Consider the following 12,797-nt stretch of genomic DNA (forward strand, 5'->3'; position numbering starts at 1 on the left):
GAAACAATACTTCTTAAGCAATATGGAAAAAAGATTAAGTGCTATACACCAAAACATAAACATCTAGATACTACTGGAAATGTTCAAATTAAATGATCATATATGCCAATTTTTTCTAAAATTTACACTCTAAAATTATATAAAATGTTCAAATACTGTATCACCAACTGAGCCTCAGACACTCATCTGTACATAGAATCTTTTGTTTCTTTTATTTTGTATTTTTTTGTTTTTTTGAGACAGCATTTCTCTGTGTAGCTCTGGCTCTTTGGGAACTCACTCTGTAGATCAGGCTGGCCTCAAACTCAGAAAAGAACTTTTTTATTAGTTAGAAAATATGTCACTTCCAGGTATAGGACAGTCAATAGATATTATTCAATAGAAATATTCAATACATACAAAGCAAATACAAAATGTTGTATGTAAAAGGCATTTCTCAATATTCAGAACTTTCACACTGCATCCCTTAAAATCAACTCTTGAAACACTGAATTTACAAAAGGCCAAGATGATCCAAGCAAAGTCGGAAAGGACCTCCATCTCCCCGAGGCCATGAACGCCAGCCACCCCCAAACATCAGCTCCACAGGGTCCTTGTGCCTCTCAACAACTACCTCTACTCCCTTTATCTACAACAAATCTGCACAGAGACTGGAACCAAAGGCATTTACAAAGGCAGGTTCACAGCCAGTATCTGAAATAAGAAACCCCTCCTATTAAGTCCCAGCAGCAAGGAGCACTGAGACAGTTCTACTGAGAATCACTACAACTTGCTCTGGGAAGTTCTGCTTTGCTCCCAACCTCAAACCAAGGCCACATTCTATAGGGTTAAGATAAAATAACGCTGCCTCTTCTGCGGATTTGGGATTCTATAATCAGGTTCACACTTACTACTGTCTACTCTGACAACAGACATGGATAGATTGGAACATTTCTTTTGCCCATCTTTTCTGTCACCTTGTCCTGACACTAATGATTGTGGCTACACTCAGTGGGTAGAGAGCATTTGCTGCACAGACCTAAGGACCTGAGCTTGAGCTCAGAGTCCATGGTGGAAGGAGAAAAACAACTGCTCAGAGTTAGCCTCTGCTCTTCACACAGGCACCATGGCACACAGATGCCTACGCATGCGTCTTTACTCAATTCTTTCTGAAAGTAAAGAAACTGTTGCTGGGCATAGTGGCACACACTTTAAATCCCAGCACTTGGGAAACATAGGCAGGTAGATCTCTGTGAGTTTGAGACGAGCCTAGGCTACATAGTTAAGTTCCAGAAAAGCCAAGACTATATATAGAGAAAGCAAAAAATAAATTGTCTTTGTTTCTGTGTTTTAAGAATGACCTTCACATGTTCATTATCATAACAGAGTAGTCTAAAGGCATGAAGAAAAACTGAAACCTTCCCAGAATCTTAATTTCAGATGCTTTTCAGGATAGAAAACTTGTCCTCTACTCCAGTAAAGTGGGGAAGAGAGAAGACAGACAGATAGACTGTGTGAGAGCAGTAACTGAGCCGCCTTACCTGGAAAGGGTAGTGTTTGATAGTCAGGTACTCGGCCAGAATATCCAACATCCTCACCATCTGAGAGAAGATAAGGACTCTGTTTCCCCTTTCCCGGAGTCTTGTCAACAGTTTGTCCAACAGAATCAGCTTCCCACTGCTCCTGATAAGGGACTGAAGATTCAGAAGACGACTCAACCATTAAATTCAAACACAACATTGACAAAAAGTTCTTTAAACATGACATCCACAGTACTATGCTTCCTGCACTTTACTTAAGTTTTTTCATCATTTTTGTTTGGAGACAAGGTCTCACTATGCAGACCAAGTGAACCCTGAATTGTCCTCAAACTCAAGACCCTTCTGCCCCACAACATCCCCATCACATCCAAGGGCTCCCTCAACTCCACACCAGTATGATATCTGACTTTTCTCGTGTTTTTCAAAGCTTCTTCTGATGCCCCTTGAAGGGTAACCAAGGAAGAGAAGGAACACTTTGATTAAAATAAAAATCTAAAGCAAGCCTGGTCACTGCTGAGAAAGCGGTTCCATGAAGGAGGAACTGCACACCTGGAGGACCTCCTGGCCGTTCTCCCTCTCGTTCTCCTCTGGAGCTTTGATCAGGTAGCAGTGGTTGCAGCATTTCTTCAGCTCCATCACAATATTAAGAAAGCCAGATGTGCTGCCCCTGGTTCCTTTGGCAAGAGCCTTGTAATTCCTGGTCAGGATCCACCTGCAAATTGACAACATTTGCAAATAAGCAGAGTTTATGGTACCATAAGAAATAAAAGCTAAAAGACAGAGAGACTTTTACTTCCTATTACCTAACTGTGATCACTCACATCTCCATCTCGAAGCTAAAACATCAATGATTCTACTGAGTGTGTCACAGAACACTAAAGGACAATTCTAGAAAGTTACATACACACTCATATATACATATGTATGTACATGTCCAGGGGGGGAATAAGGGACTATCACTGAAGCTCTTTTACAGAAATTTTTGAAATGGAGAGTAAGTCATCTAACAGTAAGACACTGGTTCAGCTAAACAGACTGTGGAAGCTAGCATGGTGGCGCACATCTGTAAGCCCAGCACTCAGCAGGCCATGGTAAGAGGACTGTCAGTGCAGTCAGCACAGGCTATAGTGAGAGAACTTGTCTCCAAAAAATACAGAAAACACATGTGTGTATTATATATTCATTATATATGTATCAATTATGAGAGATTGAAAAGGAGTATTTTATAGTACAAATTGCTAAATAATGTTAAGTATTAACGTTTTATATTACCAATTTGAAATGATGAGGAGAAATATATATATTATGGTATACTTATAGATAAGCCTTAGTAATAAATTCCAAAATGTTTAAAGTACCTTTATCTGAGTAATGGCATCTTTACATTTCTCATAATAACCATAGTTTGGGAAATGTCTCTCACAATGCTCACTGCATCACCATTTATAAAGCCAAAGTACTTGAAAAGGTCCATGTGTGCACACCAGAGAATGGGACAAATAAACCGCAGGTCCACACTCAGATGAGATGGTTGGTACTCCCAGATAAGAGTACCATGATGGTGCACAACTAAATCCAGTCCTTAATCCCAGCACTCAGGAGCCAAGTCTAGAGGAGTATCAAGTTCAAGGCCAAGTGAGACTAAACAGTGAGATCCTACCAAAAGGGTTGGGGAGGGAAATGGGTGGCAGCCAGTAACATCACGCCTGTAACTCCAGCAACCAATACGCTGGGGCAGAAGAAAGGAGACCTGCAGACTACTCAGTTCACAAGTAGAGAATATTGATATTCTTTAAGTGTAAGGAATCCATTAATTCTATCCACCAAGAGCACCCCTGGACCACAAGTCTGCAGTCTACATGTACAATCTCCCAGTAAAATAGTAGGTATAATTCCTAACTGCTTGGCTCCAGTTTGAGAGAGTAAAAGGAGATGAACATGAAACACTCTACCATTTTAGAGGGTAAAGCAGCTATCAACTACAATAAGGATAGCATTCCTATCCCAGAACTCCAAACTCCAAACTCCAAAACATTCTAAGTATGAACATGGTTCCACAAATGGAAAATTCCACACCAGACCTGATACCAAAGAGTCAAATGCAAGTGCGCTAAAAACATACATAAAGTGTACACATAATGTGTACACACATGAACATGTTACACACACACACCTTACAAAATCAATGTGGTGGAACACACAGTACTAGGAGGCTGAGGTCAACTTGATGTACACACAAGACTCTATCTTGAAAAGAAACATTTTCAAAGGCCAAGGGTTTTCTTTAAGAATTAATATATACCGCACTCGGGAGGCAGAGGCAGGCGGATCTCTGTGAGTTCGAGACCAGCCTGGTCTACAGAGCTAGTTCCAGGACAGGCTCCAAAGCCACAGAGAAACCCTGTCTCGAAAAACCAAAAAAAAAAGAATTAATATATGAAAAAGACAAACTAACAAATTATAATGGAGAGAATTATGCAGATTCCCAAACAAAAAGCATGAATGTTCCTGTGCGTGTGTGTGCGCGTCAACTGGGAAATGTAAACGTTCTGTGGAGATTATTATATTGTTAAGGAATTATTAACTACTTTTAAGCATGGTAACAGGATAAATTTTTGATTAAGAAGTCCTTCTCTTTTGAAGATACACACCAAAAGAGGAGTAGAAGAAAACATAGGGGTAGACTAATTAATGGCCACTGAAGCTGGATTATGAGCAGATGAGTAAACACTGTACTATTTTTGCTTATATTTGAAACGCCCCATAATAATATCTCTAAAAGCCAAATGGGAGTTTGGAACCACCTACAGTTCAGCACAATCTGCCCCAGCACATATGAGGCCCTAGTCTGATCTTCCAGAAATATGTATATGCACACACATTAATGCACAACATTTTATGAAAATTAAATGTGAAAGCTAATAACAAACACATTTTATTCTGTCATCTATGCCAGACTCACCATTTTCAAATTTCAGTAATAATACAGTGAGCCAAAAACATGGCTTTGGCCATACTGCTTGGAATGCTAGACAGGAAGGAGTACTCACTGCTCTAGAGGTGAGAGTTATCTCTCCTGGACTTTCAAAAGCCCTTGCAAGTCACGTTCCTGTCTTAAATGAGACTGTGTTGTAATGACATGTTTCTAGCCATACAACAAGGCTTCGGGAAGGGACATGTTTCATTCATCTCTATTATTCCCAGTAGCTAGAAGAATGCCTAGCATTAAAAACTTCACAAGAGATTTATTGAATGGAAAACAAAAATTGTCTAGCTTAACCAATACCTACTTAGTATAGGAGTATTAGCACTAGAAATTACGGGCTGCAGAGCTGGTTTGGTAATTAAGAGCACTGGCTGATCTTGTAGAGGACCTGGGTTTGGGCCCCAGGACAGAAGTGGTGGTCCACAACCATCCTTAACTCCAGTTCCACGCGATCTGACACCCTCTTCTAATCTCTGCAGGTAACAGGCATGCATGTGGTACGGCAAAATACTCATATAAATACAACATAAAATAAATAAATCTTCCCAAAAAATGTTTTGCTTGAAAAACTTCTGATCGTTTATGTAACAAGAATTGCGTGGAAATTCTCGCTTACTCAAAGAAAAACAAATTCCTTTTTTTTTTTTATCTAACTGAGTATGAATTTTAACCTAATTCTGTGTTGAGTCTACAAAGCTCAATGATTACCCACGGCTGAAATCCAATTCCTACTGCTATAAGAAAGCAAAGCTTAGGCTCAGGCCTGTTCCTAGTATTCTGTAGGGAGGTGGAACTCTTGAGTTCAAGACCAGGTAGAATTACATAGAGAGACCCTGTCTCAAAAAAACAAAATAAAAAAAATAGAAAACTTTACTACTGAGAACTCGCCAGACTGGCAAGGGTCTAGACTTAATTACTTTTAAAAAGGCACGTCTTGCTTATGACTCATCTAGCTCGTAACAGGAACTTACTTATAATACTGTTTCTGAAGGGCTGACATCTCCACCCTGAGAATCTGCTCCACTTTGGCAGGAAGTGATTTCTCCACATCTTTTTTGACTCTCCGAAGAAGGAAGGGCTCTAGTACCTTATGAAGACTCTGATAGCCATTCTCTCTCCCCTTTCCATGGTCTTCTTCAAAATCTTCCCAGAACTCAAACCTACGGATGACATTGTCACCATCAGTTATATGAAAAGAAGGACATTTTCACAACAAATAAGAACTGAACTAGGAGTAGGGGGGCTTGGAGGGGATTTTAAAACAAAATAACCTTCAATCCTTCAATTCATAATGCATGGAAAGGCAAAATTTGTCCATCAATGAATCTTCAACAAAAAAGAAGGGAATAAAAAAATCTAATTCTAAATCTTCAACAAAAAAGAAGGGAATAAAAAAATCTAATTCTAAAATTTCAAAAAGCGACAAGGTGGCTCAGCAGGTGGACACCTGCAATTCATCATGGTCTGTGTTCTGGTTGATGCAGTGTGGTCAGCTGCAGCCACTATCGACAATGTGCTGTGTACTAAAACTGTAAGCCAAAAATCACCCTCCCTCAAGTTGCTTCTGTCAGGGATTTTGTGGGAAATTGTGTAAAGTAATTGCTACGGCCACTGCTGACTGTGATCTCCAGGGAAGGAAAGAGGGATCCAGTAAGCAGACAGGGACGAAGAGCAGCAATGAGAAAGGACACACATGCAGCAAATAGAGATATCAGCCAGAACTCTAAATAGTGCTGTTCTGTCGATGGTTACCCCTCCATCCCCAAGGGAGACACTGGTAATGTCTGGAGACATTTTTAGCTGTGACACCTGGCCTGCGTAGACGCCAAGAATACTGCTAGATGTCCTACAAGAAAAATGACACAAGGCAGCTGGGGTGAGGGTGGGAGTGTCCAGTCCAACCCAAAGGTAAGAAGCCCAGCACTATGAGATAGGACTAAATGGAGGGGTGCAGAGAACTCTCCTCGCAGAAAAATACTGTAGTGAGGAAAGGGAGAGAGGAGAGAGGGGGAAGGGAGGGGAGGGGAGAGAATGGGAGGGGAAGGAAAGGGAGGGGAGAAATGTTCATCTGCTCAAGTAACAACTGCAGTGGAGCTAGCCCAAGAGATTCCATGTCTCAAACCACCATAGGGGATCCTAAACAGTCTCACAAATAATACTGTTTCAAAAAGGTCAAAAGCAAATAAAGACAGTAAACTTGCTGCCTATAGGTCTGCCTTACAAAAAACACTAAAGTTAGCCCTTTGAGCTAAAAAAAAAAAAAGGCCTACAGAAACCTCAATCCACAGGAAGAAATAAAGATCACCTGGAAATGATAAAATACAAGTGTTATTTTTCTCTTTTCAGTGCTTCCTTAAAAGGCAATCCAGTGTTAACCAATAATTACTGCTGTATTCTTGAGTTTCTAGCCAAGAGAATTTAAGGTGGAGCCATTGTGGAACAAAGTTGCTAGCCTTTTTAAGAATTAAGCTGGCATTAGCCTTGGAGATTAGGCTGAACTACAGAATCCCTAGACAATCTAAGAGTAAATCATTTTAAAATAGTAACACAGACTAAGAGAAGAATTACACAGTACACTAAAAATACATACACTAAGCAAAGCAGAGAAGGAGAACTAGGAATAAACATGAACCATGGAAACAAGTAGCCAAATGACAGGAACAGATCCAACCCTATCACTATTTATATCCAAGAAAATGCCTCAACTAATCAAAAAATAAATAACTTGTATCTAATGCTCTGTTTCCCTGTTTCCACCAATTCCATCCAACACCAAGGTTCTACAGAACATTAACTAAGGCAAGATATAAAGAGCATTCACATAAGAAAGACACTGAAAAGCCTGTACCTGCAGAAATATGGTCCCCAAAGTAAAAATACAAAAAAATTGGTAACAATAAAAAAGTTATAAAAATAAATTTATGGACACCAGATAAATATGTAACCCTCAAACATAGCCCTACATTAACTGGAGCTCTAGACCCTAACCACAGCTCCATCCTCAACTGTAGCTCAAGACTCTAGTACAGTATAAAAGTGAGATGAAGAAAACAAGGTTAGAGGGCCCAGGATATATGATGAGCTCAGTGGGAAGCACTGACCCACTCAGCACACAAGGATTTCAGCGTTCTACGAAAACAACAAAGCACCTTAACTGATACCTAGATTCAAGGCAATCCCAACAAAACTACAGTAGGTTCTTCCCCCAGAAATTAATGAGCTGATTGTGAAGCAAGGATGCAAAGCCCTTACGAGTACACGAAATACTCTAAGAAAGAAAGAAACGGATTCTTATACTTCTCCATGTTAAACACCAGTAGGAAGCAGACACTCAAGACTGCTGTGCAGACTAAAATAAGTATCACAGCCCAGGATTGAAAGACCAGAAGCAAATCCTGTCTCTATTAAGATTTCCAACAAACGACACGTCTTCAACAATAATGTTGGAACAAATTTCCAGACTGCTCAGTGAAGAAAAATGAATCAAGGTCCTCACACTCCATATACTAAATGCCTCAAAGTAAAATACGCACCTAATGTGACAGCTAAAATGTCTTCATAGCCCATGGTTAGGCCTATCTACTCTACACATGTCACACAAAAAAATTACTTGATAAAAGCCAATCATACACTTTATTTAGACAAAAGTGCTTTATCTATTGAGAGCACCTGTATCCAGAAGTGTTTTTAAAGAAATAAATTGTTCAACCCATATATTGTCAACTCAATTTTAAAAAACCAAAGCTATGCTTTTTAAATTCTATTTATCTTTATTTTATGTGTATAAGTGTTTGCCAGCATGTATGTTGATATACTAAGTACATGCAGTGCCTGCAGAGGCTAAAAGAGATTGCAAATTCCCTGGAACTGGAGTTACAGACTCCATGTTAGCCACCATGGAGTTTTTAGGAACTGAACCCAGATCCTCTCAAGAGCAGCAAATGTTCTTAACCACTAAGCCAGCTCGCTAGTTTCAATTTTTCTAATTTTCTTAACAAGAAAAGATATGAATAAAGATTTCACTAAAGAAGCCCGAATAGCCAAAGAGAAAATAAGAAGATGATGAACATCCTTAGTACTTATAAAGAAAAATATATTATGGAACATTTACCTGACGATTATACAATTAGTAATTCAATTGCTTACTGTGTCTCAGTTGCTAATCCAGGTAATGTGAACCAGTGTTGACTAGCAACCAAGATCACTAGTATTTCCACATGCCTAATTTAGTGTTAACAGATGAAGAGGTGCTATGCAGCAAACCACACGGGGGATAATGCTCTTGTACCCTGTACAGATTTGACACTCGTATTGGTTTAATAAAGCACTGGTTGGCCAGTAGGTAAGCAGGAAGAGTAGGTGGAGTGACCAGACTAGGAGAATTCTGGGAGAGGAAAGGCTCAGTCTGTAGTCACCAGTCAGAAGCAGAGAAAGCAAGATGAGAATGCCTCACTGATAAAAGGTACTATGCCACATGGCTAAACATAGACAAGAACTATGAGTTAATTCAAGTTGTAAAGTTAGTTAATAATAATCCTGAGCTAATAGGCCAAAGAGTTTATAATTAATATAAGCCTCTGTGTGTTTCTTTGGGACACAAACTTCTGCGTACAGGAGAGAAGGCTAAGAAAGGAGGTGGCTGTCTTGTAAAAGTAAGGAGAAGCATTCCAGACAAGACAGAGTAGGAATGGGACAGCATGTGGAAGGGACAGAAAGATGGCCAGGAGGGCTGAAACATAATGACTAATAGAACAAGTGCTGGAGTCAGTATGAGCCAGGATCCAGCTCAGTACAGTCCTTCACACTAGAGGAAGGAACTTAGATTTCATCTAAGTTGTCACTGGAAACCACTAGATAATTTAAGACTGTAGAATGAATATATATACTATGTATCTATCCTATATAATTTATACTAGAGATAAGCCAAAGTCCTGTAAGAAGCAAGTTGATTTGAGCAAGGACTAAAACTAATGCTTCTATTAGCAAAGACAGAATTTAAGACATGTCAGACTATGTACACCATATACTTCATTCACGTGGCTTTTCAGTTTTTGTTTTGTTTTATGCTTTTTGAAGCAGACTTACATGGAGCTTAGAATGGCCTCAAACTCACTATGTAGCTGAATTCCTAATCCTCCTGCCTCAACCTCCCAAGTACTGGGATAGGGTACAAAAAGAATCACTACCCCATCTGACTCTCATGTCTTAATAATTATTTTCCAAATGCTTTAACTAATTCAAACGTTTGGTAGGCAATTCTATAGTCCTCCTTAACAGGCTAATTTCTTTAGTTTTTATCACTTTATTATAGAAGACTGCAGTACAGCTGCTTCTGCCACAGATAAATGTTTTGCCTCCCATGCCATCAGTTATGTTAAGCCTATTAAGAACATCAAAAAGTTGCCAGACATGGCAGTGCAGCCTTTAATGCCAGCAGTTGGGAGACAGAGGCAAGATGACCTCTTATGATACTGATGCCAGCCTGGTCTACATAGTTAGTTCCAGGCTAGCCAAGACTACATGAGACCCTTATTTTAAAAATACAAAAAAAGGGGGGGGGGCATTTGCAATCAGACATTCTAGCACCTTTTGAAAGAAACAGGAAGGAGCTTACTTCTCCGGCATAATAAAGTGCAGCAAGGACCAAAGTTCCTTGAGGGAATTCTGCAGAGGGGTGCCCGTGATCAGTAGCCTATGGCTGGACTTGAAATCAATCAGAGTTTTATACAATAAAGAGTCATCATTCTTCAACCGATGGGCTTCATCTACTCCCAGGAAGGCCCAGTTAATACTGCCCAGCACAGTCTAAAGTAAAAAACAGAAGAGAACGAGCCACTAGGTCAGAAGGAAACCCACAGTGCTTACACATTAAAGCATTTCTGCATAAACACCATCACAAACATACACAGGTAGGCACGCTTATTCTTCACAAATTTAATATCTATTAGGATTCTTCTGCTTGTTCTAGCAATGGCCAGAGTCAAGAGTACCTCATCCAGCCGGGCGGTGGTGGCGCACGCCTTTAATCCCAGCACTTGGGAGGCAGAGGCAGGCAGATCTCTGTGAGTTCAAGACCAGCCTGGTCTACAAGAGCTAGTTCCAGGACAGGCTCCAAAATCACAGAGAAACCCTGTCTCAAAAAACAAAAAAAAAAAAAAAAAAAAAAAAAAAAAAGAGTACCTCATCCTCTCCACTTTTAGTGAGTCTCTTACACAAACCACTACTGCAAGCTCGGCAAGAGGATGAAAACTATGCTGAACAAAAGCAGAAACAAAAATTTCATGTGACTGTCTTTTCAAGACTATTTTCTTGCCTATTTCCCACCCCAACCCTGAAACACAGAAAACACAAAACCACCAAATTGAATAAAAAAACAGTTACCACTTAGTAACTTTAGCAAAGGCTCTCCAGTCTCTGTACTGTAGCTCAGTGCTTCCTCCTGCCTCCTGCTCAGCTCAACTGGACTTGGTCGACCTGAGCTCCATTCAACTGTGAGGTTTGGTTTCTACTTACAATTGTAGTATCTGAGGAATATCTTAAGCTTGTTTCTTTGCTTGGCTTTTTAAACAAAACCGGAAGAATAACTGACAAGTAGGAAGCACGGTCCCCACTATCCCCACTACTAAGTATGACACACATGGGCAAGACTTAACTTTGTTTTTTTAAAGATTTATTTATTATATATGCAGTGTTCTGCCTGCACACCAGAAGAGGGCAGCAGATTTCAATATAGATGGTGTGAACTACCATGTGGTTGCTGGGAGATGAACTCGGGATCTCTGGAAGAGCAGTATTCTTAATTCTTAACCTCTGAGCCATCTCCCCAACACCCAAGATTTAACTTTTTTATGAATAATTACACACCTTATCTTTTAAGAGGATCTCATATGTTGTTATAAGTGCATTGAACTTCAACCTTTTGGTTTGAGAATGAATCCACTCATATTCCCTTATCTATAAGAAGAAAAAAATAGTAATTAAAACACAATTTCATCTTCCAAATTTGTAACAAGTTTTATAATAGATGGAATAAAAATGACAAAAATAAAAGTCTCACAAAAATGGAATGAATAGCCTATGTACTCTAAAGAAACTTAACTAACTCAAACATTGAACACTGAGTCAGAATCAATATGTTGCACTAAGCAGGAAAATCATTCGTCATTGCAAACAACCCAAACCACCCTCAAAGATCTGATGTGTGCAGTATTTCCCAACAATCAAACTTCAGGAACTTGCTGGGTTTGATGTAACATCCCAGCACTGAGGTGGCAGAGGCAGACAGATCTCTGGGAGTTCAGGGCCAACCTGGTGTACAAAGTAAGTTTCAGGACAGACAGGGCTATTAAACAAAGAAACCCGTCTTGGGGGAAAAAAAAAACAACCTTTGGGCACTTGAACTCAATAATGGAAGGCTTTCCCAGACCCCTGAAGTGTTCTTAAGAAAATAAAATTTCCATTATTTCTTAGATACAGTGATATTTACTAAAACATGACAAATTATAGGCCAGAAATTTCATTCATCCAAGTTAACTGATACATTCAAGAAAAGAAATTTTACAGAGTAAAAGTAGAACTTAACATAAGTAGAAAATATTGAGCATATAAAGAAACTAGAAAATTAATGAACCCATTCTGAAACATGACCAGAAATTCAGCAAACACAATGCCTACTGACAAAGGTCTTGTGTGTGTTGACTGAGAAAGCAGAACTCCAGACGATGAGCATTTGCAGGTGATTACCACCAAAGACTAAAGGGAAGGAGAACTGGTACCTGCCACAAATCAAATTCCCACGGGCTTCCTTCTCCTTTAATAACTAACAAATTAGAAGAACTAAGAACTATTATGTCTTAGAAAGTCAAAATTATGGCACCGAAGCCTAATGAAGTTTATAATCAGACAATTTTTCTCATTTTGTTTTGCTTGCAGGGCTGGCAATCAAACTCAGGGTCTCGCAAGCTAGGGTCTATCAACTGAGCTACAATTCTAACCCAACCAAGTGCGGGCAAAATGACAGCATTCAATAAAAACAAGTTTGAACCCATGCAAATGTGCTTACAGCACTTCTGTAAATTGTTAAAGATTCCTGGTGACCTGCTCTAACTACAAGCAGTCTTCAAAAGGGCACAGCTGTGTCTGCTGAGCTAAGGCTCCAGTGCCCCATTCGAGTCATCTAACAGCAAGGTGAGACAGACTTCCTGGACAGTCTTCAGCAGTCTGCCAGGTATTTGTTGCCATTAATTTTGAGGACTATCACAAATATTACAGGGATACAAATAAAAGCACCA

The 12,797-nt window shown here is 39.6% G+C and overlaps 1 protein-coding gene across 5 annotated transcripts in view; it reads right to left on the reverse strand.

Annotated features, from left to right (window-relative positions):
- The window catches only part of Chd2 (chromodomain helicase DNA binding protein 2), a 128,092-nt gene that overhangs the window by 48,320 nt on the left and 66,975 nt on the right, over positions 1-12,797 (reverse strand). For all 5 annotated transcript variants that reach the window (XM_050149141.1, XM_050149140.1, XM_050149143.1 and 2 more), the window contains 5 exons: positions 11,371-11,460; positions 10,121-10,311; positions 5,478-5,666; positions 2,070-2,232; positions 1,521-1,673 (listed from right to left, as the gene is read on the reverse strand). In XM_050149141.1, the coding sequence (XP_050005098.1) occupies positions 1,521-1,673; positions 2,070-2,232; positions 5,478-5,666; positions 10,121-10,311; positions 11,371-11,460 (786 nt within the window). The remainder of the gene's footprint in view (positions 1-1,520; positions 1,674-2,069; positions 2,233-5,477; positions 5,667-10,120; positions 10,312-11,370; positions 11,461-12,797) is intronic.

Source organism: Alexandromys fortis, unplaced genomic scaffold (assembly GCF_014885135.2).
Source record: "Alexandromys fortis isolate MF-2015 unplaced genomic scaffold, M_Fortis_MF-2015_v1.1 scaffold_67, whole genome shotgun sequence".
NCBI classification, from domain to species: domain Eukaryota; kingdom Metazoa; phylum Chordata; class Mammalia; order Rodentia; family Cricetidae; genus Alexandromys; species Alexandromys fortis.